The sequence below is a fragment of the Hypomesus transpacificus genome, chromosome 9 (genome assembly GCF_021917145.1).
Source record: "Hypomesus transpacificus isolate Combined female chromosome 9, fHypTra1, whole genome shotgun sequence".
Taxonomy (NCBI): domain Eukaryota; kingdom Metazoa; phylum Chordata; class Actinopteri; order Osmeriformes; family Osmeridae; genus Hypomesus; species Hypomesus transpacificus.
In genome coordinates this window covers 6,648,951-6,673,423 of record NC_061068.1, presented here as the reverse complement: position 1 = coordinate 6,673,423, position 24,473 = coordinate 6,648,951, and the positions used below count along the sequence as shown (strand labels likewise).

Sequence of the window (24,473 nt, the reverse complement as noted above, 5' to 3'; positions counted from 1 at the left end):
CACTTCTGAGAATCAGATCATGGACCATGAACAACATTAACCTGTACTTGTAGCTGATTGTACAGTGCAAATGGATAGTGACATTCAGGTTTTTTTGACAAATTACAATTGGCCAACTTTGATTGATTTTACTATGAAGGCCAAGACATCAAGCTGTGTGCAACGTGAATGAGACACAATCCAGACTTGAACTCTGCCGTTAAAGCTAGTGGTGCATTAGCCTTAAAACCAATTCCATGTCTTGGTTGAGAAGAAATTCCCCAAATTCAAAATCAAAATGTTATAATAGAATGTTTAGTAGAAATAGTTTGATGTACAAAGGGGAGGGGTCTAATTGTGTTGCGTGTTTGCAGTCACAGGCTAGGCGCACTTTGGAGTAACTCGGACATCAAGCGGTTGTCTTATCTTAAGCTCCACGTACGTTTGCCTGTTCTCACACCCGACTCTGAAAAGCAGAACATCTGCTTTTCCTTGCAGCAACCTACTCAGTCGTAATTTTTGAAAGGTAAGCAGTCATACCATTCTGAAAGTTTGAGTGCTACGGTAACAACATCATTAGGTTTTGATGAAAATGAAGTGGCTAAAATGCTGCAAATGCTTATTACCCAGCGGTACTTCTGCAGGTTTACAAGACGACGTTTGTATTCTGGTCAAGAGCTTGTGAGATTACATGTTTTGTTCCTAGGGAAAGTTTATTAACCCCATTCCGCGTGCATGCATGGTACCGATGCGCATCTCAATATTTATGAAAAGATTAGCTACCATGTGTTTATGATACAATGTCACTCACGCCTTTCACTTAAATTATGTTTTATTTGATTTCATTGTGGGAAAAAAAACAGTTCCTCTATCAAAATACAAGTGCATGAAGACGTTTATAATCGTGTAGTTTCGATTAACAGAAATTATCATTTAGTTGCTGTGGTGTTTCTGATTCTTAAAATGTATCGGTAACACACTTGAATTAATTAAATACTTACTTCATATGAAATTATACAGAATACATACATATTTACAGTGAGTCCATATAAAGGAAACTCCTCTGCGCCAACAATATACACTAAGAATGTGCTGGTTCTGTTTCTCATTTTCTCACCTAATGTGGCTGTATGGACTTGAAATTCATACTGTGTTTCTTCTCATATCATGGGGTAAAGTAAGGAAGACATTTGGCTAGTATAGACATGAATGATAACTACCAACCACCACATATATCCATATCAAACAGTAAACGTGAATTTCTAATATAACCCCCTGAAAATATACAGTATTATGCCTCGTCTGTCACTCAAAAAGATGAAATGATGTTTAATAGTACACTTTTTGTCTAAAGTACTGACTTAATAGAGCTGACATCGCTGTAGCCCAGGATCTAGACTAGAAAATATAAACTATTTGCTTACCCTAAACTCCTAATACCCAAGTAACTGGCAGGAGCAGGCTGGCCATCTCCATCACTTTCATCTTTAATTAAACTGCAAGAGATCCAATGACTCCCCAATTCTGAGAAAATGAATTAAAGTAATACATGTGTTGATTACATTACTTTATGACATGTGAACACATTAAAAGCAGATTGTATACCACAGTACATTCATAACTTTCAAAGGCTTGTTTTTTACCCTTATGTTCTGAGACCATCCTGTGGTTGGCTGTGAGGCTTCGATGCAGGAAGCCACAAGCAGGTAGCTAGCTGAGGTGTACTCTTCACTGAGGAGATAGAGATAACAGTGATGAATGGAGTGGATGGTATGGTTTAGCATGTAAGGTCATGTGTCTGATATCAGAGCACCAGTTCAGCCATCTTCACTCTCAGTCCTGCTCCTAATCCTGCCTGGCATTGGCTGTGTTAATAGCTGCAGGTGTGTAAGGAGTGCAGCTGGTTCTGTATTCACACAAAATGCATGGATGAGTCCTGTGTTGCTGCTTGAGAGTCTGTCAGTCCCCTGCACACTTAGCGTGAGAGGGTTCCCTATAGCCTCCAGTAAGGCAGGCACGGTATTGCTGTTGATGTGCTACAAGTGATGTCGTGAGACCATAGTTGAAGAAAAGTCTGATAATGATGAAAATGAAAAGAGGTAAACAGTCAAGTCTACATACAATATAAAGAAAGTATGTTTGGTGATGTATGTTTTGTAAGAAATCCTAAATAATTACTCATCTTCTTGCTCTCTTGTTCAAATGACCTTGAATCCATAAGAGCTAGCTCAGTTCTCAGGTATGTCTGGTGAGTCATTGGATCTTAATTAGTCCACCTGTTTTTGATGTCCAGGGAAGCCCACGTGCTAAACGAGTGTTATTTCTGTGTGATATTGAGAGGACATTTGAAGGTGTATAGAGTTAGTGGTTTGATAAGGCTGTAGGGGGCCAGGTAAGCATCAAAGCAATCTGGACACAGTACCTTCACCTGCTGATAGCGTATGTAAAGCCCTCTGTGACATTGCTTGTAAAAAGGGCTTTAAAAATAACATTTGTTTTGATTTGATGGAGACTGGTTGGGTTTTGGTGGTGGCCGAAACTTGAGTCACAGCTTCACTGTAGACATTTAGGATACCATAACCTAATGAATGATGAGAAGTCTCAATTTCAATGAAACTTTCTCCATGGAAAAAAGAAGTGGGATTGGCAATCTCATCTACCTTCAAGGTTGAAAAAGCGTCTCAGGGAAAAGTGTTCACTGTTCTGGCAAACAGCTACTCTGTAAAGTCAATTGGAGAGTGATACATGCATTGTCCGCACCTAAGTTGATTTGTTTTGACTTGTAATTTGCTTTTCTCAGCAGATCTTTTACTTTTCAGTCATCAAGCTTCATTTAATGCTCCTTGGCAGCAGGAGCCAGGCTCATGAATAAATCAAAACCCTCACTGTCAGTGCTTTGAGGAAAAGGGAATGGAATTATCATGTACAGTACTGTTCCATTCTGAACTGTAACTTCTTTCATCTTTTCTGCTCCTCCTAAGCTTAAAATATCCCGACCCTTCAAAGTACCGTCTATACATTCCATCACTAAAATTGTGCTCACAGAAATCATTTCTGTCTGCGTTTATTATTTTTACAACTACAGTGTTCCCAATAAATAATGTATCTAAACCTGACTGTGAACCCATAAGCCTCTGTGTAAGGCTTTAATGCAAATATTCTCAATTACTTATCCGTTATGTAAGAGTGCTACCTCCACTCTGGTCAGTCCTGGTTAGAATCTTTTTAGCAATTGGCGATATTTATCGATGGGTACAGATTATAATTATTTCAAGAATTTTCCAAATGGACGGATTATCTTTCATGAGATTCATTTTTATTATTGACCTTTGTTGGAAAATTATGAGTATCGTACAGTACCTACCTGAGGTTGTCAGAATAATTATGTTATGGCAGAATGACGTCAGGCTCAAGTTTTTCAATTCCACAGCACAAACAACTGTGCCACGGCTTTGTATTATTTGAGTATATATAATTCAAACCATCCATAGACAGGTCCAAACATTTCTTGGAAAAAGAAACCTATTTCACAACTAGCTTTGACTATCTACACTGGTGGTTCCAACATAACTTACAAGCAGATTTGGAGGCAGGCTCGGGGGTTTGAGGGAAAGATGCCTGTGGATAATACCCTAGGAATAAGGTGGGAGCTGAGCTAAGCCACGTTTTACAAATCCTTTGACGCTAAGGCATCACTAACACTTTAGTGGTAGAGGAGGGGGTGGTAGACAATCTGAAGATGCACGGTCTGCAAACTCTTGTCAGAGTCCAGGGACACCTGCACACTGCTGATAGAGAGCCTGTCTTGTAAGCCTGTCACACCACAATCATACTTCACAAACTTTTTCAGAACAGGCGCAATTTCTGGTGATCATTGCAATGAAAATTCAAATCATGCTTGGGAAAAGTTTAAGTTTACGTTGGTGCTAGAAAACATGAATCATACATTTTGGTAGGTTACATTGGCGCTTGAGACCAAGGACAGCTGCTATCCTTTAAATGATCCTGTCAAATCAGGAGTTAACTAATCACAGTGCAGTTCTGTGTTACTTAGGAAGCAGTAAACCAGAAATAGTAGGACTCATTTTTGTGGGTTGATATTGGACAGTTTCCTCTGTGAACAGATATACATTGCTCTGACTGGTGTGCTTTATTCTTTGCCTGCTGTAGGTCAACATAAATAATTACCTCTGTCTGGTGTGTGGGAGTGGCATTTGAGCAATGGCGCTGCAACATAAAACATATTTGAAACCCTTGTAATGGACCTTAGATACTGTGGTTTGCATTGCTGTCACTTTGTATCACAGAACTTAATAGGTATTTATCATTGTTATGTTAAGTGTAATAAAAGAAACATGGGCATATCTTAAATGACATGTTTTTGTTTTTGCTAGTTACAAAAAAAACAAATGATGGTTTTCTTTATATCTACACTTCAACATTCTCCATGATTCTGGTTATTTGCTATCTTATTCAACATCTGCGTTAAGTGGGAGTCAGGTGGCTGAGCGGTTAGGGAATCGGGCTAGTAATCAGAAGGTTACCGGTTCGATATAGGCTGTGAATAATGACGGTGTGTCCTTGGGCAAGGCACTTCACCCTACTTGCCTCGGGGGAATGTCCCTGTACCTACTGTAAGTCGCTCTTGATAAGAGCATCTGCTAACTGTGAATGGAAGATGATTTTATACATTTGTATTGATAGCAGTAGAGTTGCCTTTTGTTGTTGCACACCTCTCATCCATGCAAGTGTCACACCATAGACTCATAAATGTTTCTATGTGCTTCCTCTAGCAGCCTGACTCTAAAAACAAATCTCAAGAACATGAGATTTGCTTTTATCTGAATTCAGACATGGTGTGTTTGTAAAGCGGGTAGTTGACACACACTGACCTCTACCCCCAGGGCTGTACATACTGTATGTTACTAGTTTCCATAATGCAAGTGTTTACGTTCACAAAAGAGCTCTCATCATCTCACCACTACTATTTTCATTCACAACAGGTAAGTTACTGAAAATGATTTCCCTGAGGCACCTCTATCCATCAAGTGCAGCCTTATTCTAAGTCACATCTACTACAAGCTGAGTGCGAGTGGGAGCGTTCATGAATGTATGTGACTTTCCACCCCTGGACTGTTTACAACACAGGATTTGGCAGCTTTTGCAACTAGAATGGACCAGGCAGTCAGTTTCAGTATGTTATCGATGTGTAGGGGAGGGGAGTCAGATGGCTGAGCATTTAGGGAATCGGGATATTAATCAGAATGATGCCGGTTTGATTTCCTGCTCTGCAAATTGACGTTGTGTCCTTGGGCAAGGCACTTCACCCTACTTGCCTTGGGGGTATGTCCCTGTACTTACTGTAAGTCTCTCTGGATAAGAGCGTCTGCTAAATAACTAAATGTAAATGTGTAGCTCAGTGTAAGGATGTTTTATGACTATACAAATAGATTGTGATGTTTACACAAACATACAAACTATTAGCTATGTATGTCAACACAATATTAAGATAATTCAACATTTGCCTTTGATAACACATCTCATTAAGATGCTCCATACACATACAGTAAATTAAATGTACAGCATGCTTTTCAACTGGAGACTATTACTCTCAACAAGTCTAGAAACACCAAGCTATAGAAAGAGAGAGGTGTCAGCACAGTATTTTCATCTGTAGGTTAATAACCTTTTTGTAATGCATTTGTATTTGGTGGATGTATTAGCATCACATTAACTCTGAACGTAATGTCAGTGCCACACTCTACAGTGCTGTTGGGAAGGACGTAATTGAGGAACATCCCATAGGACTTTGTTGGGAAATTGCAAGGCTCTTTTAGCTCCTTCTAGCTCCACAAATTACATTTGAACACCTTCAAATGGTAGTGTCTTTCCTAGTGTGGAAAAAATGACATCATTGTATGAATTTGTGTGGTGTGGAATGCACATAATGATTTCAAAGGGGTCAGTGCTATTAGTGTTTGGCTGATATCAATAATACTCTGCTTCTACTCTAGCTTCTATACAGTACTGCCGACTCAAATGCCTTGAAATTATATTTTGATATTGATATTTGGGTTGATGATATCTGATGAATATGATGATATTTTATTTAATATATCTTTGGTCTAATACACAGCTGTATATCAGTGCATGTAACCAAATTAACCGGTACAAAGAATTATATAAAAAACACAAGTAATATGTTGTGATAGTTGGGCAGAATTCCTAGCAGTCCTTATTGAGGAACTCAGGACCAACATAAAAAGTGAGCCTCTGCAGTCTGCAGGATAATTAATGTATTGCACACTAAATGGATTTGCAATGAACCATCTTCTGATGAGCTGCTTACACTTGCAATAAACCTGTACATGCTGCCACTGCAGGTCCTCCTAGCCTCTTATCTTGGAATTTGCAAACTAAACAACTACAGTCCTCCATGTCCATGCCTGTGAATGGGTCTGTGTGTGCTGAGTGAGTCATTTGTCAGAGATAATGGCCTTGGGTTGTGTCTCTTCTCAGTTCTGAGACTGTGGCATTGACCATTGTGGTTCTAACTCTCTGGGGCAGGCTTTGAGTTCAAAGGCCTATTTGTCTGTAGCTGTGTGTCTGTCCCTGTAGCTCTGGTGATTTTGTCTGCCTGTGTCAGTGTCTGTCATTTTGCCCTATGCCCTATGCCATTTCACTCTGCCTTAGTGAAGAGACAGTGGGTTCTGCCCCTGCCAATCCATCAACCCATCAACAAGCCTTTCACAGACATCACAGCACCTTACAGTTAGTCAACTCCATTTTTCCTGGACTACTTACATCCTCATGCAGTGAAAAAGAGCTCCTGACTTCTATGTTTATTCTAGACATTTAAACTGTCTTTCCCATCATACTTGCTGGGCTGTGATAGATTTTTCTTTATCTTCAGGGCCACATTGTGTTCTTTTTTTTCTTTTCTTTTTTGAGTTTATGTTTGTGTGTGTCAAGAAAGACATTGCTTGCAGGGATTCATCAATAACATGTCCCCAAATATTGGGGCAGCATTAAAATGGCGTTTGTCAGCCTGCTAATGGCTGCAAGGTCTAATGGATAAGGACCACTGCCATTTTTTCAACCCCTACCTCTGATTGTGCATTGTGATTTAATTACCCACAGAACAGAAACATTTCCTGAAAATACAGAGGTATTACTGTCAACTTTCAATGTTGCCATTTCTATATCAATAAGTGTTGATCAGGGCTTGAGTTCTCTACGTTTATACTATAGAAAAGACAGAGAGGGCAATGTATAGTGTTGGAGACTTACGATTCAATATTTCCGACATAGACCACAGATTAGTTTATTTAATTTCTTCTAGATTTTTTTTTTTTGGGGGGGGGGGGATCAAATACTGTTTTGTTGGTTGGACTGCTCCACTGATGACTGGGGCCTGTATACTGTTAGAGGATGGATGGGCTCTGTGCACAAGCTCCTGGAGATATGTGGACAGTGTGCCGTTGGGGGATAGAAAGGAGATGATTCATTTTCAGCATCACTTCACTCAGGATGATCTCATTACTTTCTGCTAGTGGACAGTCCCAGCAATGAGAACTATCCAGCTGCATGCCTGGATCCTATCAGAGATTTCTTTTGAGAGACATTACACGCCTCTCTGCTGTTTGTTTGTCCATCATATAAGTTACAAGATGATTACGGAAAACGGTTTAAGGTTCTCTTTCCCCTTTAGCTGTTCACATGCTGGTACACTCACATCGATTTTTAGAGGGGTTGAAAAATGAATTGGTAATATAGTTCTTGACAAACACTTTATCCTGTCTCTTTACTGACATTTTCCACATGCCATCAATATCTGATGTTTGCAAATTGTGGTACTGTGTGTGCATTTGGAAAAATGCTTTGGACTGTAGATTACAATCTCTACTCAAGGTATACATGTGGCGGGGATATAGTTTAAATAAGGACAGAAAATGGATCCTGCATGGAAATGAAATGGAAGTCATTATAGTAGCCCCTCTAACAGCCTTTTGATGCAAAACATCTTATCTCTACTGTCCACTGAAAGATTTATCACTTTACACCACCATGGGTTTAGGATTCTTAATAATAACCCATACACTATCGACTTTTATGATCACATTTACGTTGCTTTGTTTTTATAGCTTTTGTTATTTACTTATATTTCACATTCACACATTTTTGTATAAACATGCACTTCATATTTTATGATGTGTACAAAATTCCCATGAGCTAAAAGGTTTGCCTTAACTGCCCATCAATAGATATCTATAAAAACCCAATGTCTCACTTATTTACGAATCACAGCTTTAGGTGCCATTTGGATATCTTTAGGTAGTGTTAACATTAAATATACAGTCCTGTATTTACTGAATCACTAAAGACATGGCAGATTGGTAGATTATGTGTACTGCTAAGTATACGTTTAAGATACACTTTGTATCTTAAAAACAAGGCCAATTATTATTTTCCAATTTCAAATTAGCAAGTATTTGTTAATGACCAATTACTTGATGTCTGTACTCTGTTTTTGTAGTGTTTATCAGAAATACTTAGAGATTATGTACTATGGTACTGCCAGATTGAAGGTTGGAGCTGTAAGTAGGAAAGGGAACTGACCTTGTTGGTCTCAAACTGCCAGATGGTTAAGTGAAATAAACACACGGAGGGTCAGAGCATTTTAAGACCTTGACCACATGGTGCCGTAGACCCGGCAACAGTGGAATGATATATTAGAGGACAGGGATTTTTTTTTGCGGTAGTGAAATAAAGCACAGCACTTTTTTTATTCCCATGAGCTTTCAGAATGAAACATATCACCCCATATGTTTTAACAGTGACTGATACATGTTGAAGTACTGTAGGGTGAGCAGGTTTTGGTCGGCTTTTCCGAACTCGTGTTCGTTGCATGTGTCACTTTCGTGGATGAAGAATGGAGACTTTGTCAAGGGTGACCTTGATGCCTACAGAGCTCCTGAGATGACACGTTTGTGCCTGACATTGCTTTTCATTTCATATATTTTATGTGTTGTGAACTAGAGTGAAGGATGCCACAGTTACAATACCTTATTGCCTTCCCACTGAATGAGATAGGTGGTGTCCTATTGACTGAGCTGTGGCACTGATGGCAGTGGTCCCAAGCCCTTATCCAACTGGACAGACTCCTTGCAGTCTTAATGTGTGTGACAGTGTGGACTGGGCTTAGATGGAGAGCAGGAGCCCTCCTGAGCACTGGGTAAACAGAAGCTGTGCTTGTGTGATGGCAGAGACAACTTTGTGTTGTAGCCTATCAGCAGCTGACTGGTTGTGGGTGCTGGATGCAACTCCAAGACCTGGCCCTTCATTAATCATATTCAAATCAGCAGCCCAATGAATGGCTCCCCTAAGCTCCGCAGTCCTAACCCATGCTTATAATAATAAGGATGGATGGCCTTCTGTTAGCATTTCCAAAGCCATCAAGAATCATAATCATAGTCATTTACATTATAAGTCACAGTGTCATTATTTTCTATCACTAGCAGATTTGTAAACAGTATGTTAACAAATAATTGAGCATGTGATGTTAAATACTAAACAGTGTTAGCATACAGTACGCCCAAACAAGACTATGATCATTTAATAATTTAATATTAACACGTAATGTGCGCCTGTGTTCTGCTTAGCTTCACAATACACAGTATATTTGTAGACATACTAACATGAGGATATTTTAGGTAACTAAAACTTGGATAGAATTTGGATATATTTCTCTCAAAATATTCATTAGAAATACAATATATATCTTTCAAGTGCTGGGCTTGTAATTTAAGGATCCTGGGCTTTATTGTAAAGGCTAAAAGCCCAATAAATGAATGTGAGCATTCTGTGAACCTAAAAAACGACTTTCAATAGGGATGAATCATGCAGTCATAACACTCAGGAATTATACACTGTTGTAACATTGTGATTTTAGGTTTGGAATTTTAGGCACCAGCTGTCAATTCTAACATTCCTTTATGTCGGTCCACAAATCAGTTATTCTTACTGTTGGTGGACTGGCCTTTGCTTCACCTATGTGGATTTTATTTGGTTAGTTTGTGAAAAAGGAGAGGGTTGAAAGATCTCAGGTTAAAACAAGCTTCTTTTCAACCGTACAACAGAGGTTGTAAACAGAGGTCAGAACAGTGAGGGCCCCAGTGATACCAGCACCAATAACAAGTCTAGGCTAGAACCTTGATACTTTATAAGTACCTCCACTGGTGCTTGTACTTAAAATATGTATCCTGCAAACCAATCTTATTTGACAGAGAACACATTGGAACATTGTTGATTGAGAGTTCATTGCTAAATAATATATATTTTCTGTTTGTTTTATTTGATGAAAGGGTCTGATAAGTAACAATGTTCATAGACATATTCAATAATGTACAGTCACATTCAATCTTATTGCATGAATAAGACAGTCGTAAGATTGTGTCTCAAATGGTTTAGATATACTTGTAGCTTACTACCTCAAATTAATGTCTTGTCAAATATATTTTAGAATTGATTTAAATAATGTGGTATTAATACTGCCTGTATGCTTTGCTTGATTATTTTTTGTGTCTTACTGTGTCTGTAGGTTTGAGTATGCATTAATGGCCAATCAGGCCAATTCCATATACTATTAATTTTCATCAGCGTGTGAGGGTGAAGTAAACAGTGGTGAGAGTCACTCTTGTTTCACTTCCTTTCAGACAAAGTGGGACATGCTTTTGAAAATGCTTTGGCTCTTGTTCTGCATCTTAGCTGTTCCATTTCAATGAACCCTGCCTCTAAACTAATTGGCCGTAGTGCACGCTCAAATTGTTCAGCAGGCTCTGACAGGCAAGGCAACGCAGTGATTATTGCGGTTGCATATGCCACTCTATATGTATGGACTAGGTCACTGTCCAAACTCTCAGGCATGAATTTATTTGACCGAAGTATTTGCCCTAGCTGCCACTCTTTTTTATTTGAAAGATGATGGGCAAATTGACAGAGTCTGTTGTTCCCTGTCTTCCGGAACAGGTTTAACTTTTTTAAACATTGAAGTAATGTGCCTGCTTTAACAAAGAACCATTCATCATCAAGATACTGACTACGAATGTACGTTATTCCAGAGGGAAATTATTGTATTCTGGCATAATCCAAGAACCAGCATAGGTTTACTCTATCTCAGGGTTTTTTTCCATGCTGTTGAACATTTTCATTTCAATAGCAAAAATAGTATTTTTTTTACAAGGCAGACCCTGCTTTGGTCATATAAGAATGTAATTAGCATATCATGTGAATAACAGGTAGTCTATTCTGCATTTAGGAAATCAGACAAGCCTAAAGAAGAGACTACTGGTTGACAAATGAGGGGAACATAGGCACACCTGCAGTCATAGCTGCTTCATGTTGGTAATGATCACCAATGACAATTTTGCCATCAATTAAAGTGACATGAGGATGTGCGATGTGTCTCCAGAGGAAGGCTCTGTCTCACACTGCTGAAGCACAGGGAAGCGAAAATGAGCCATGTGGACTGCTGACTGCAGCAACACCATCACCCTGTACACGCTAGATAGTGCCACCGCAATTAAGAGTGGGCCTGTCTAATGGGGCGACAACGTGAAAAATCTGTGGAGGCCATCGTTGTAAAGGACTCAGCACTCCTTCAAACTGGTTAGGCTTGCAGTGCCGCAGGCTTCAAATAGACTTAGTCAGAGTAATCCTGGCTTTAATTGATGACAGGGAGATCAAAGTAAAGGACTTTTACACTGAAAAAGGGCAAAGCTGTGATCATTTTGGCACAGTAGAGTTCACGGCAGACACCCAGAGAAGCGTCAAACATTAGGATTTGAGGGGGTGGCACCCTTCTGTTGTCACTGAGACAATCCATTCTATTCACCCACACACAATCTGCATGCTCAACAACACTACAGACTCAGCACTTCACACTTTGATTTAGCTATACAGAAGTTAGCGGTGCCCCATTACAGTACGGTAGGTATACACTGCAGATCTTCTCTTGTCTCTCCGTCAGTTATTAATATTGTAGGGTAGGTAATTTATATTTTATATAATATAATTCTTTATATATATATATATATATATAAATATAATGACCTGTGACATGGTGCAGTATTTGCCAACGTTGTTGTATATAAATTGACAACTATTGCAGAAAGTATTTTTCCAGTAGTACTGTAGCATACAATAGAAGGGCATGTTTGTAATTGCAACAGTTTTCTGCATGGATAGTCATCAGTTTACTAACTTGTCAGAGACTGTAGGTCATAAAGCTCCATTGTATGCATGAACCCAAGTAGGAAATAAAATGAATAAATTAATCACACAAAAGTTGAAACTACGCTGTCATGTAAATATTGATATCAGTAGTTCTACCACTAACCAAGCCTTTGTAATCTTAGTAGACCAAGTTCAAATTAAATCCACTTAATTTTATTATTCTCCTCACTGGTCTCAACTTTTGACCTTCAATAAAAAAAAAATTACCATCCAGCTGTAATCGCATCATCCTTAACCTTTACAAATTGCCTTTTGATATTAGATATATGAGATTTTTGATCTTGGCATGTTTTACATACTTTACCAGGTTGTTTCACGTAATGCCATAGTGATAAGGAAATTAATGGTTATATTCTGTAGATCATAATGTTATTGAACCCAGTCTTTTTGTTATTTTATGGCTGAGCTATTACATGAGCAAAGCATGATTGGAGTGGTGATATAAGATGAGACTAAAGTGTCATTTGAGAATGTTCATTTAGTAATCTCACAAGGTTTTACAGGTCAGGTACATCTTGTCTTTGAAAGCTCTTGAGAACTTCATTATGAATGTCTCCCAGAGGGCACTAGTGAAATTTCTAAGCAGATTCTTGCAAAAGAAAAACACAATGGATAAATGTATCTGCATTGTGTGCTCTCTTTTCAAATCTTGCAGAATTTCTTTTCAATGCTTTTCTCAAACTCCAAGCCCACCCTCAACTAAATCATCTGTCCTCAATCTATGGATGTAGGAGGAATAAAAGTAGGGGTATTGACCTGTATTGTTGGATGTGGGTGCTCAGTCAAAACCCTGTCAAGGGGAGTGGTCACAGTTCATGCCTAACCTTTAGCAGAATTAGTCACTCAATCTGTGACCTAGCAGAAATGATGGACTCCTTTTCCTCTCTGAAATACCACCGCTGTCTCCCACATTATTCAGGTGAATGACAGCTGCAATTCCCCTTTGAAGCCGACAACCCGCCTGTGTCGACAGAACTCTGAGGGGCTTCGATTATATTGTACAGTGCAATGATGCCTGTGTTACAGTATCAGCAGTTTGTGATGCTTTTTTTCCTCAGTTGAGTTTCTCAAAGAAAGTAAAAATTTGAGGAAAATGTACAAAAGTTACTTTTTACCTTATGCAACCTAATAAATGACATGCAGTAGCTACAGACAATTGTGTGTGATTGAGCATAGACTTTTATATTTAATTTATATTTATCTCAAATTATTACTGTAATTTTCTTACCATTACAGAAATACAGAAAAAGCATATTGTTTTAATTGTGTGAGGTGTAGATCCTTTTTGCTGGCAAACACAATACATCACTTCCTGTCGATTTGATCAATTGAAAAGGAAAGTCCTGATACAACACAGTTGAATTTTTCGGGATCTGTAATTTGAGTCAATTAATTATTCATGGTTAACTCTGTAATGAATGTAAAAAGAGTTTCCCTATCACTCATAATCTCCGGAGCTGCAGAAATCGGACTCCCTTGCTTTGGGCACTTAGTGCTGTTTCCAAAAAACTTGATACCTGAGCACATACTGTAAGTAAAGTGGGTCAATAAAGCATTCTTTTTGTAAGCTTTTTTTTGTGAGCTTTTTAAAATTTAAGTTGAGGTGTGGAGGCTGTTAAAAAAGAAAAATTATGCTTGACAAAATACTTTTTTGATATACAGTATTATACAGTAAATAATCTTCCCTGTTCTATTTAAATGATTACTACCACCAACATGGATACTACTACCACCCTCCAAGGATCACCTCGCTGGGATAAATAACGTTTTTGGAATTAAAAGGGATAGTTGATGTAATTATCGCGACTAACATAAGCGCATGAGAAATCCCAGATTTCCTCCAGACCAGTAAACACATTTCCGCGTTAATATGCTTGTGAAATTCCTTCATCTCCACGAGGATGAAAGTGTCTGTGTTTTATTGGCTTGCTGGTGATTTACTAACAGTATATGGACATGATATACTTACACCATCCTTCACTAAGTTGAGGATTTAGATATACAATAGCCTATGTTTATGAATGTTAGAAAAAGATTCTTCTTACCTTCGCACTTGTACACAAACAGTACACATACCACACACACTCACATACAAAAACACATGCACTCGCAAACTTACACACATACGCAGAACAAAGCACACGTGCATACAAAACATAAAAGTACATTCAGCACACTGTTAAGCATCTATTGTGGGAGCTCTTTCCATCGATGGCAATCTAAACAAACAGATCCAAAGTAATTATATAATTTTACATTAATTCATCCTTGTTCCGTAATTCACTTTAGGACTCTTGTCGTGAAATTGCCAGCCATCGGCCTCTCTATGGAGAGGAAAAGCCTTGTTGCTCTGTCGAGTATGCACAGTGTTTTTTTTTTGAAACCGCTGTATGCATGGTCTATCTACCTGCAGTATTTTTTTGAAACAGCTCAGCTTGCAATGAGGAAATGGCCTTTGTGGTGCCAGCGCAGACATTCAGGTCTTTTGGGTTTTTGCTTATCTGTAAATGCAAATGTATTATATCTAACTCTACCCCTCTCTATTCTATCCAAAATATAGCATTACACCACTTACAGCTGTTTACCCAGAGGGCAAAATGTCGAAATGAAAATGTCATAGATAATAGCTCAGAAGTATTGTATGTATTTGTCTTACAAAGCATCTATTTTCACTGAGGTAGGTCTGACATATTATAAAATCAAATAAAATCAAAGACTTTATTGTCGCATACACCAAACTGCTTCAGTGCAGCGAAATTCTTAGGACTTGGCCAGCAACATTTACGCAGTACATTTTTCATTTACATTTAGTCATTTAGCAGACGCTCTTATCCAGTAGACAGCAGACAGTAGCTACAGATAACACAGTAACATAGTAACATATACCAAAAATAGCATTTAACACTATGCACTGTATGTAACGTTATATTGCATACTTTACTTGATTTAGTCATGCTGTGTATTGACCATGTGTATTGGCATCAACCATTGTCTTAGAATTTACACTGTAAGAAGCCTCCAGTGTTTTGTTATGTAAATCCTCACTGAGGCTGGATCTGGTGACCACGGAGACTGTAGACTTTGTGTTACACACTGGTAGCAGAAACATGGTACTTTGTTTACCAAGCTGATACCATTGCAGTAGCTCTTGATTTCAGATTAATCAAACACAGTGAACTGTCTCTCGCCCTTCCTCTTTGTATCCCTCCCACCTTTCTGTTCTCTCTCTATATATATCTCTGTCTCTCTTTCAATGTCACTCATATCTATCTATCGATTTCTTAACCTATCAATCTATCTATCTTTCTATAAGTATCACTCCTTTTCTCCTTCTCTCTCTCGGCAGACCCAGGGAAGAAAGAAGAGGCTGACTGTGTATCAGCTGATGGGAGAGAAGCACGCTCACTCCACTTACTCTGTGAGCACTCAATCAGTGGGAACTATGGTTGTCTGTTGGGCTTCATGATTTATTGCGTACTGTAAATGAGTGCAACTGTGCCTGTTACTTCAGGTACAGGAGCTCGACTTGCTTCTGCAGTAATCCCATTTTCCCATGACGTGTGTTGCACATTTTTTTCTGTGTGTGTGTGTGCTGCTCACGGTGCTGAAACCAGGCAAAACAGCTGCAGTACTGGTTTAGGATATTATTGATGACGGCTTGTTGTGGGTTATAATATCTAGATGCCCTTGAGTGCTGTCTCAAGTGCTCTGTGAGAACATGAATTTACTGTCCTGATACTGATTAGCAATGTTTCACTCAACACATCGAATGGGTATGACCTACAGACTGATCTGATCACAGTACAGAGCAAAAATTAATTCTGGCTTGTTTCAACAACTTAATTCCTGATGTGAACCTCTTTTGCTTGATAATGCGGTGTGTTACCTTTTCAGTGTCCCAGATTGGTTGAGTTGTACTGTCCAAACCAATATTCTCCCCTCATCTCATAGTACCTGTTTCACAAGGCAGAAGGCGGCAGCCAGAGACATCAGTGTTAGTGTGGGTCTCGTTCCCTCAGGACTAGATACGGAGGGCCTGTAACTTGAGATCACTAGACTTACAGGAATGTTGAGAGAGGCGAGCTGTGATTAGATCATGAATGTATGCAAGGGAACAGACACCACTTGTTTATATTTGATAAGTATACTGATTTACATCTACCGTAAAAGGTATATTAGTTACAACTCCATAAAGACAAAGTCAGAACACATAGCTGGTCTGGATTTCTTTGTATTTTAACCTCTGCATCAAACTTTGCCCTAAGAAAAAGACTATCTGATGCAATTAACTGGTTGTATTTACCATGTTGTGCTCCAAAACATGCCTTAATTAACTCTCGGCAGGCTGTCAATGTTAATTTCATTGGTCACATGCTTAGCCAATTACTCAGAAGCTAATGAAGTAGAACACCGCTCACCAGAGATCACTAAGTCTGCTGGTTCTCCTAGTTCTGATATTCCACAGTGGGCTGTTAATCACTAATAAACATTACACCAGTAAATAGTCAAGATGCATACGTTTATTTGTGTCAATATCCATAACTCACATTCCTCTGCAGCTATCTCAATATCATAGACCATCGAGAGGGGGAAGAGCATTATCTATGCCACAGTGTTATTAGGGATTATCCCTGACAGATCGTTTCCCTTCCAGGCACCATTAGCTCGGTTTCATCCCACTTGGTATTTCCAACACCTGTGACCACTGTCCGCTGGGCACAAGAATTATTACCATTGTATTTTTTCTGGGGTATATAAATTAATCATGGGGATCATGAGCAACTACTTTAAATTTCTGGACTGTGACCAAGAAACACATTGTCCCCAAGGATGCCCAGGACCTATGCATCATTAAAACAGAGCAGTGCTATCTGATAGAGGAACAGCGCCAGCTATCTCACCCTTACCTTACGGGAATGTGGGGTTGACACTGAGAATAATCAAAGGACTGTCTGTGGGCAAATGCAAACCGTCCTTCACAAGTCTGATTTTGAATGACAGAGGGAGTGGACATGGTACCGTTGGGAGACAAAACTAAGTTGATAAGCTTGAAAGTAAAACTGGACAGCTGACTGCAGCAACCATAAATTAGCATCGATCATCTGACTGAACAGGGACACTAATGACTTAAGGCTTCAGGGGCTTGTAAGACAACCTCTGCAATGGACTGCAATAGTTCCCCTGTCTTTGTAATCTACTAAGTATCCATAAATAGCCATGATTCCTCAGTGAGTGTTAATGCCATAGGTATTGTGAGATTAATGCCACAACTCACGTACATACTTCTTTGACTTTTACTGTATTACATCTACTTTTGCAAATTAGATAAATTATTAGTTACATAGTACATCTGATAAGGGTTCAAAATGACCTAGGGCTCTTTTGTAAAAAAGTACTATCTGGCTATCTTTAACATATTCTTTTACTTTTTTACATTACAAAATCTTATGTTTGGAATGTGAACATTTAGAACAAAAACTTCAGATGAGCCTACCTTCCATGATTTCTGTGGTGTCCCTATACACTTCAGAGCCCTTTGTCTAATACAGTAAGTCTGAAATGTCAGGAGGACTTCCTACATCCTACTGCATGTTGCTTTTCTGATAAATCTGACACACAACCTTCTAAGCACTGCTGTAGTGCCTAGCATGCAGTATGTGCAGCTAAAGTGTTGAATCTCATTCATAACACGGCACAGCACTGTGCAACAGTCATCGCAAAGTGAGAAGCTCTCACAGTCTATTTTAAGATCAGGAATCATTTAAATATCTGTCTTGCAAGTATCATGTGTTTTTCCATAAAGGATTATTTCTTGTGCCCTCAAAATCTTTGTGGATTTATTCACAACCTGACTTAGACAAGACTTATAATCATTGAACTTTTAATTATATGTTTGATTTTAATGTCTTGTTAAGTGGCAAATGTTGTATACCATTTCAAATGACTACCGCTAGAGTGTGGATTTAGAAGAAAACCCTCCAACTGTCACCGTCCCAGGGGTGTTAGAATAGGTCAAAAGAGAGTTCCATCTATTGTTAGATGGATATTGTTTCAGCATCAGTTTTCCATCCATGACAGAAATATATCATCCCTGTAAGTCTCATAAGGGAAAACATCAACCAAATGTCCTGTTATTGACTTATCCTTCCATACTTGATAGAGACTCTAACCCTCACTTTATAGGCAGAATGACAAACAAAAAGGCAGAAGGTTAAAAAACGGAAACCAAATCAATAAATGACTGAGAAGATAAAGTGCTGAAAGTTAGGATTCTTTTTCCCACAGAATAGATAATAGAAAGTATATAAATCTCATCTCATTCAATCTCTCATTTCATCTGTACAATAATATCCTTCCCATTTTGATTAGTACTCAACAGTATTTCAACTTTCAAACAAATGCCAGCAAAGTAATATTACTTATAGTAAAAAAAAATAATGTACAAGGATGTTCCTAAGAATGGATATTAATGGGGTTTTCTTTCAACTTCATCTTTTGTAATTTATTGAGTAAAACCTGTTAATGGGGACATTTTTGCCTGTCTGGGAGGAAGCATACATCACGATCTGTTTAGTTTGGAATAGCAAGTTTTTATTGAGAATATGATGTAACGTAATCGAGAGGGATAACATTATTCGTGTGAGTTAGACATAACTCTACTAAAGTGAAGGATGCTCATAGGTTCATTAATCCTACAATAAGAGTGAATAAATATTACTGCAAATGACCTCTATGGAGCTTTATGTCTTAGCTTTTAGAATTCATAGCACTAATGGTTTCCTCTCATGATTCACACTGCAGTTAGGATGTCTGTTCTGATTTGAAGTGGATTGAATGCCTCACTAGCAAATGAATTGCTCACTCTGGTTCTCTCTATATGTGCCAGGTTAATTGCATACAGTTTGTCTTACCGTGCTGCTATATCCTCTGCCCTTCAAAAAATCTGTCTCCCATCATATGTCTTCTGTTATCTTGCTCAATGAAATATGTGGAGGGAAGAATGAACAGATTTGCAAAGTTATCACACGTTTTCCCTGTTTAAATGTCTTGAACCAATAGTTTTAGCTATATCTAAACATTGCCTTTGGCACAAGACTGTGCTCATCTGTTGCTGCTGTAGGCGGGGAGTCTCTTTTAACTCTCCTCCTCTCCTGACTTTCTCCTGGGAGATATTGTAGCAGCAGAATGTACACTAAATATCAGCTCCTCTGGATCAGCTGGTAGCTGCCCCTCAGGCTGGGGATCTCAGCTCAGCTTATTTGGGTGAATGCATTATTAATGTCTCACTGATTTTGTTCAAGTTCCAGCCCAGTTTTGTTGTTTATTTTGTTCTGGCTTGGTATACACAGCAAATGATTGTTCTCTCTTTCTTGTAATCTCTCTTACTCTGTCTTTCTCTCCCAGTATTTTTTTTCTGGCTGTCCCTCTCTCTTTCTAGCTCTCTCTCTCTTTCTAGAGTCAAAGACGGAAAATTTACACAAGAAATAGTTTCTCTTCTCAGAAAATTGGATGGGCAAAAAGAAAGTGGTTGACCTTGGAAAATGAAGATGTTGTTGCCATGGGAACTGTTAATCCTTCTGTCACTCAAAGAGTGCCTGGCTGGTAAGATGTCCCCAAAGTTGCCTTTGATACCACACCTGATCTGCATACTCCACTATCGAGGAGAGTTCAGCTCTCTTTTATGCATGTCTGTTTTATGATTTTCTCCTCAAAGAGGATTATGCCATTTTAAAACAGGTGTCATGCTGCTAAGGGTAACCAGCAGCACTACGATATGTGAGTCATCCGTTGCTCTGTATCACCATGAAGCCATCACATGCACCATCACATATAAAAGTTCAACAAACTTCTCTATACAGGTATAGAAAAACACATTTTATAATGTGACGTGCACGTTTCTGTAATCTCACTTAAAACAACAAATGTACACCATGACATGGCTCATTCTAATTCTTTCAAATTCTTACATTGGGAAACAATCCCCATCAAATATCATATCTCCTCTTATCATAGGAAAGCAAATTCACTTCACACACCAGCACACAGGTCCATAATATCTACCCTGAATAAGGATATAATCCATTCTTTACACCTTAGTGACCCTAATGCTAGTGCTGTACTGTAAGACTATCCTAAGCCTACTGTATGTTTCTTTTGGATATTATAGCCAATGCATTTAAACTTGGAATTTAAAGTTGACATGTGTAAATTATTGTCAGGCCCAATGTTTACAAGCCATCAGACAAATGTATTTAAATGTATACAGTATATGGAGTAGACGTCCATTGTAGTGTTATTTACGGTTCCATTTCCATTGATTTAGTATTTCATCTTAAGTCAGCAGTTTCTGTAGGGCATATAACTGCAAAAACATAATTAAAATAAACCAATGAATTTGACTTTAGTTAAAGCTCTATTCCTCTGTGGAGGAAAATTACATCTACATGTGTAAACACCTTTTAAGTTTACTGGGTGGAGCATAAGGAGGACCTATATGGCCATGTTGTATGTTGAGAGGGATGGAGGTTTGACTGCATATTGCTTCTCTGTAGCCCTTTGCATCTCCCAGGACGAATAGCCCAGCTATAAAAGGTTCATTAATTTGTTTAATCTAAAGGACATTGAGATGAGGGTAAAAAATGAAGCACCTCCCTTAGAGGCCTCGAAAGGAGGCCCTCACCTGAGGCTAAGAGATCTCCCACTCTCATTAGAATGATGATGATACGAGAGGGAGTGCCTTTCTTTGTCCTCGTCAAGGTGAGAGACCTGTAAAAATGAATTTCATCCTCAGAGTAAAAAAAAACGTAGGTGATTTTCAAAGGAAAAATTAAACCGATTGAAGCCATCGAGGACAAACATGTCTCAACAAGGCTTGCAATTAGCTCAGGGAACAGGGAGGAGGGGACTCTCATTGAAGAAATGCTACATTTCAATAAGTAATTACTGCAACATTGAGTAATTACTCTGGAGTATTGGTATTTTGGCAGGAGAGAACTAAAACAACAGACCTGATAGTGCTGCCATGCATATCATGGACATGCCAAAACAAGCATCTGGTTCAGTTCAGAGTTAGAAAACATCCGTATTTGATTCTCCAAGTTTGTTGTGAATTAGGTGTGCAAAGTATGTATTGGATACAAAGTATGTATTGGAAAAGCTTCTGTGCTCTGCATAGTGCCATTACACATATTTAATGGTTTTGATATATATAGAAAAGCAGAAAATCAATGATCTGAAGTGCATAGTTATAAAGTATTTCGCTAACCCAAATCAAGAAACAGTCTGTCTTTACTAGCTACACCTCAAAGTAACCACATCTCAGGTAACAGGTGTGGTGAATAAAAATAAAAATAGCTTTGCAATCACTTAAATATATATTGCAACAAAAACATTTAGATCAGTTGTAGCTGATTGATATATGGTGTACAAACATAGTAATACTGCAGTGCAATTATAACATCTCACTACCTCACCTACAGTCTTAAAATAATATCTTGATTATAGTAGAGTGCAATTCCTGAAATGCTCATTTTACACAATTTCAATTAAATATTTTGTTTGTGAAATACAGAGCTACAGTGCACTACAAAAAAAGGTGATTGTGCTCTTTTACAGAGAGAAATACACGTCATGGCCCTGTCTTTACTCAAGAACCGAGTGACATTATTTTTCCTTTGAGATCTGAAGACAACAAGGTGTTCCTCAATTGCAAAGCCAAGGGAAACCCACCTCCAGTATATCAGTAAGTGCTTTTCCTTAAACTTCCTTAACCCTTCTGTTATGTTAGGGTCTGTTTTGACCCGATTCAGACTCTGATAACTCTAAACGACTATTTAACTGTTTCAGCAATGCATTTCATTATATCATCAACATTGGGTGCATGAACCTATACAACCAAAAGTGACCAAGTTGGTAATTGTTAAATATATTTATTTTACTGTACAAAATAACTGTTAAGAGTACAGAAGTTGCATTGTTTCTTTCTTTTTCCACAAATAATCAAAAGTAATGACTGTAGGTTTGGAACTCTGATGTAGCTTTATCAAGCACATCAATGAATGTTATCATAGGGGAGATTGTGGGATGGGCGGGACATTTTCATAACATTCTTTTGCCGGTAGTATGGTAGGGCTTGCCCAGAACCCTGTCCACATTTCACACGCCCAAGACATCAAGTCTGTATTTGAAATATTCATACCATGGTCCATAGAGAAAATCATACTTGAGATGTCAAACTTGGAAGGGAAACTTGTGTTTGGAGACAAGTGGCAGACTATAAATGAGACACATTTGTATGCATACATGGGACTGTTGATTCTAGATGGAGCATACAAGTCCAGAAATGAATTTGTGGGACAAAGAGAAAGGCCGAGCTATATTTCATGTAACCCTGTCACTCCAGACTTTTCATTATTCTCTAGGAAAGTTTTCTTTCATAACCGTGACATACGCCCAGCATTTCGCGAGAGGGACAAACTTGCAGTCTTTAGGGTTGTGTGTTACTTGCAGGTGAATTGATTGCCCAATTAGTTTGATCATGGGTCTGAAGATACTGTGGACGAATGGCTGGTCAAGTTCAAAGGCCCCTATGCTTTCAGTCAATATAAATATGGGTGTCATGTCACCAGTTATGCCTGGAATGTACATGTCTACACAAGAAAACCAGCTGGTAGTGCCCATGAGAGGAACGAGGGAATTAGAGTTGTGGTAGACTTGACCCAAGGTCTCAGTGGGCACAATGTCATGTGTGACAGTATCTTTACATTTCCAACATAACAGGAGGGTTCAACTTTCCTTTAGATCATATTTCTATATTCCTTTTAACTTTCTTGAGGTGGCTCAGAATGTGTCAACAGAGGGAAGGTACAATATTAATATGCTTCTGCATGCTTTCTGAATGACATATGGTTTGTATATCACTCAACAGGTGGAGAGTTGATGGCAGAGACATCAACACCGACGGGGACTCTAACTATAAACTGGTGGAAGGCAACTTGTTGATCACTAGCCCTCATGCTGCCCATCATGGTGGTGTTTACCAGTGTATAGCTACAAACACATTTGGAACCATCCTCAGCAGGGAGGCCAATGTACAGTTTGCTTGTGAGTCCCTCATTTCAATTCAGTTCACTGGATGAAGTATGTTGCAGGATACTGCAACTGAGACTTTGTGTCTGTGATTTGATAAATAATTGATTGCAGTTCAAGAAAATATATTTTTTGAAACAAAAGTGTTTTTTCTTTTTTTCTTTTTAACAGAGGCATGTTTTCATTTGGCGACAGACGTTAGTGTGGGTAATTACCATCTCGGCAATAAGCATTAAGTGGGTTCACAATAGATTTGATAACGCATTAGTGATTAGTGTATTGTTATTCTGCATCTTAGAATCATTTTGCACTTACACAGTGTACACTGATGAAATCACATAATCTAGAGAACATCAACACCAGCTGGGTCTTATTCAGATAAACTGTGAAACACATTTTCTGCCATTATTATGCAATTTCAGTCATGTTAATGGAGCCCCATATGTAGAGGCTTCCACATGAAAAAGGACTGTTAGAGAACTGTTTAACTGCAAAATAATTTGAATGGTTACCACTTCATTTTTGTGATTGATAAATCAACAGATTTCTATTACAATTATTATTCTCTTTTATTGTATTATTTATTATTGTGCATTTACTTCACTGCTGACCACTTAATATTATAGGATTATATACTTGGGAAGATTCTAAGCTTTTCAATAAGATTAGATATTTGCCTGCCCTCTCTTGGGATTTGCCTGGTATTTCCAAAGGGATGGATATCTGGTGCTGTTTGAACAGCAGCAGTATTTAATGAAAGTGGAAGTGGCCTTGATCGGTGAGCGGCATTCAATGCTCACCTGTTCTCAGTTCACGTGTGTCTGTTCTGTCAGCGGGGAACTTGAATGTTTTGGCATTTTAAACTGAGGAAAATAACATGCAAAATGAAATGCTCCCTGCTGAACCTTACCTTTCAGCAGAGTCAGATTAACTATTGGAACCTTAAAGTTCTCTGTTGTTTTTACATCCCCGCAGATTTACAGAATTTCAGCAGGAAGCCAAGGAATACAGTGTCAGTGAGAAATGGGCAAGCTGTAGTTCTGCTATGTGGCCCACCACCCCATAATGGAGGTACACTACAAAAGTATCTTACCTTTCTCACATTGTCTGCA

At 38.6% G+C, this 24,473-nt stretch overlaps 1 protein-coding gene across 1 annotated transcript in view; it reads left to right on the top strand.

The window, feature by feature from the left end:
- Positions 1 to 386: 386 nt before the first annotated feature.
- The window catches only part of LOC124471902 (contactin-4), a 39,194-nt gene continuing 15,107 nt past the window's right edge, over positions 387 to 24,473 (top strand). The window contains exons 1-5 of the mRNA XM_047026565.1: positions 387 to 505; positions 19,678 to 19,875; positions 21,889 to 22,015; positions 23,201 to 23,376; positions 24,337 to 24,432. Coding sequence (XP_046882521.1) covers positions 19,815 to 19,875; positions 21,889 to 22,015; positions 23,201 to 23,376; positions 24,337 to 24,432 — 460 coding nt within the window. The 5' untranslated portion in view covers positions 387 to 505; positions 19,678 to 19,814. The remainder of the gene's footprint in view (positions 506 to 19,677; positions 19,876 to 21,888; positions 22,016 to 23,200; positions 23,377 to 24,336; positions 24,433 to 24,473) is intronic.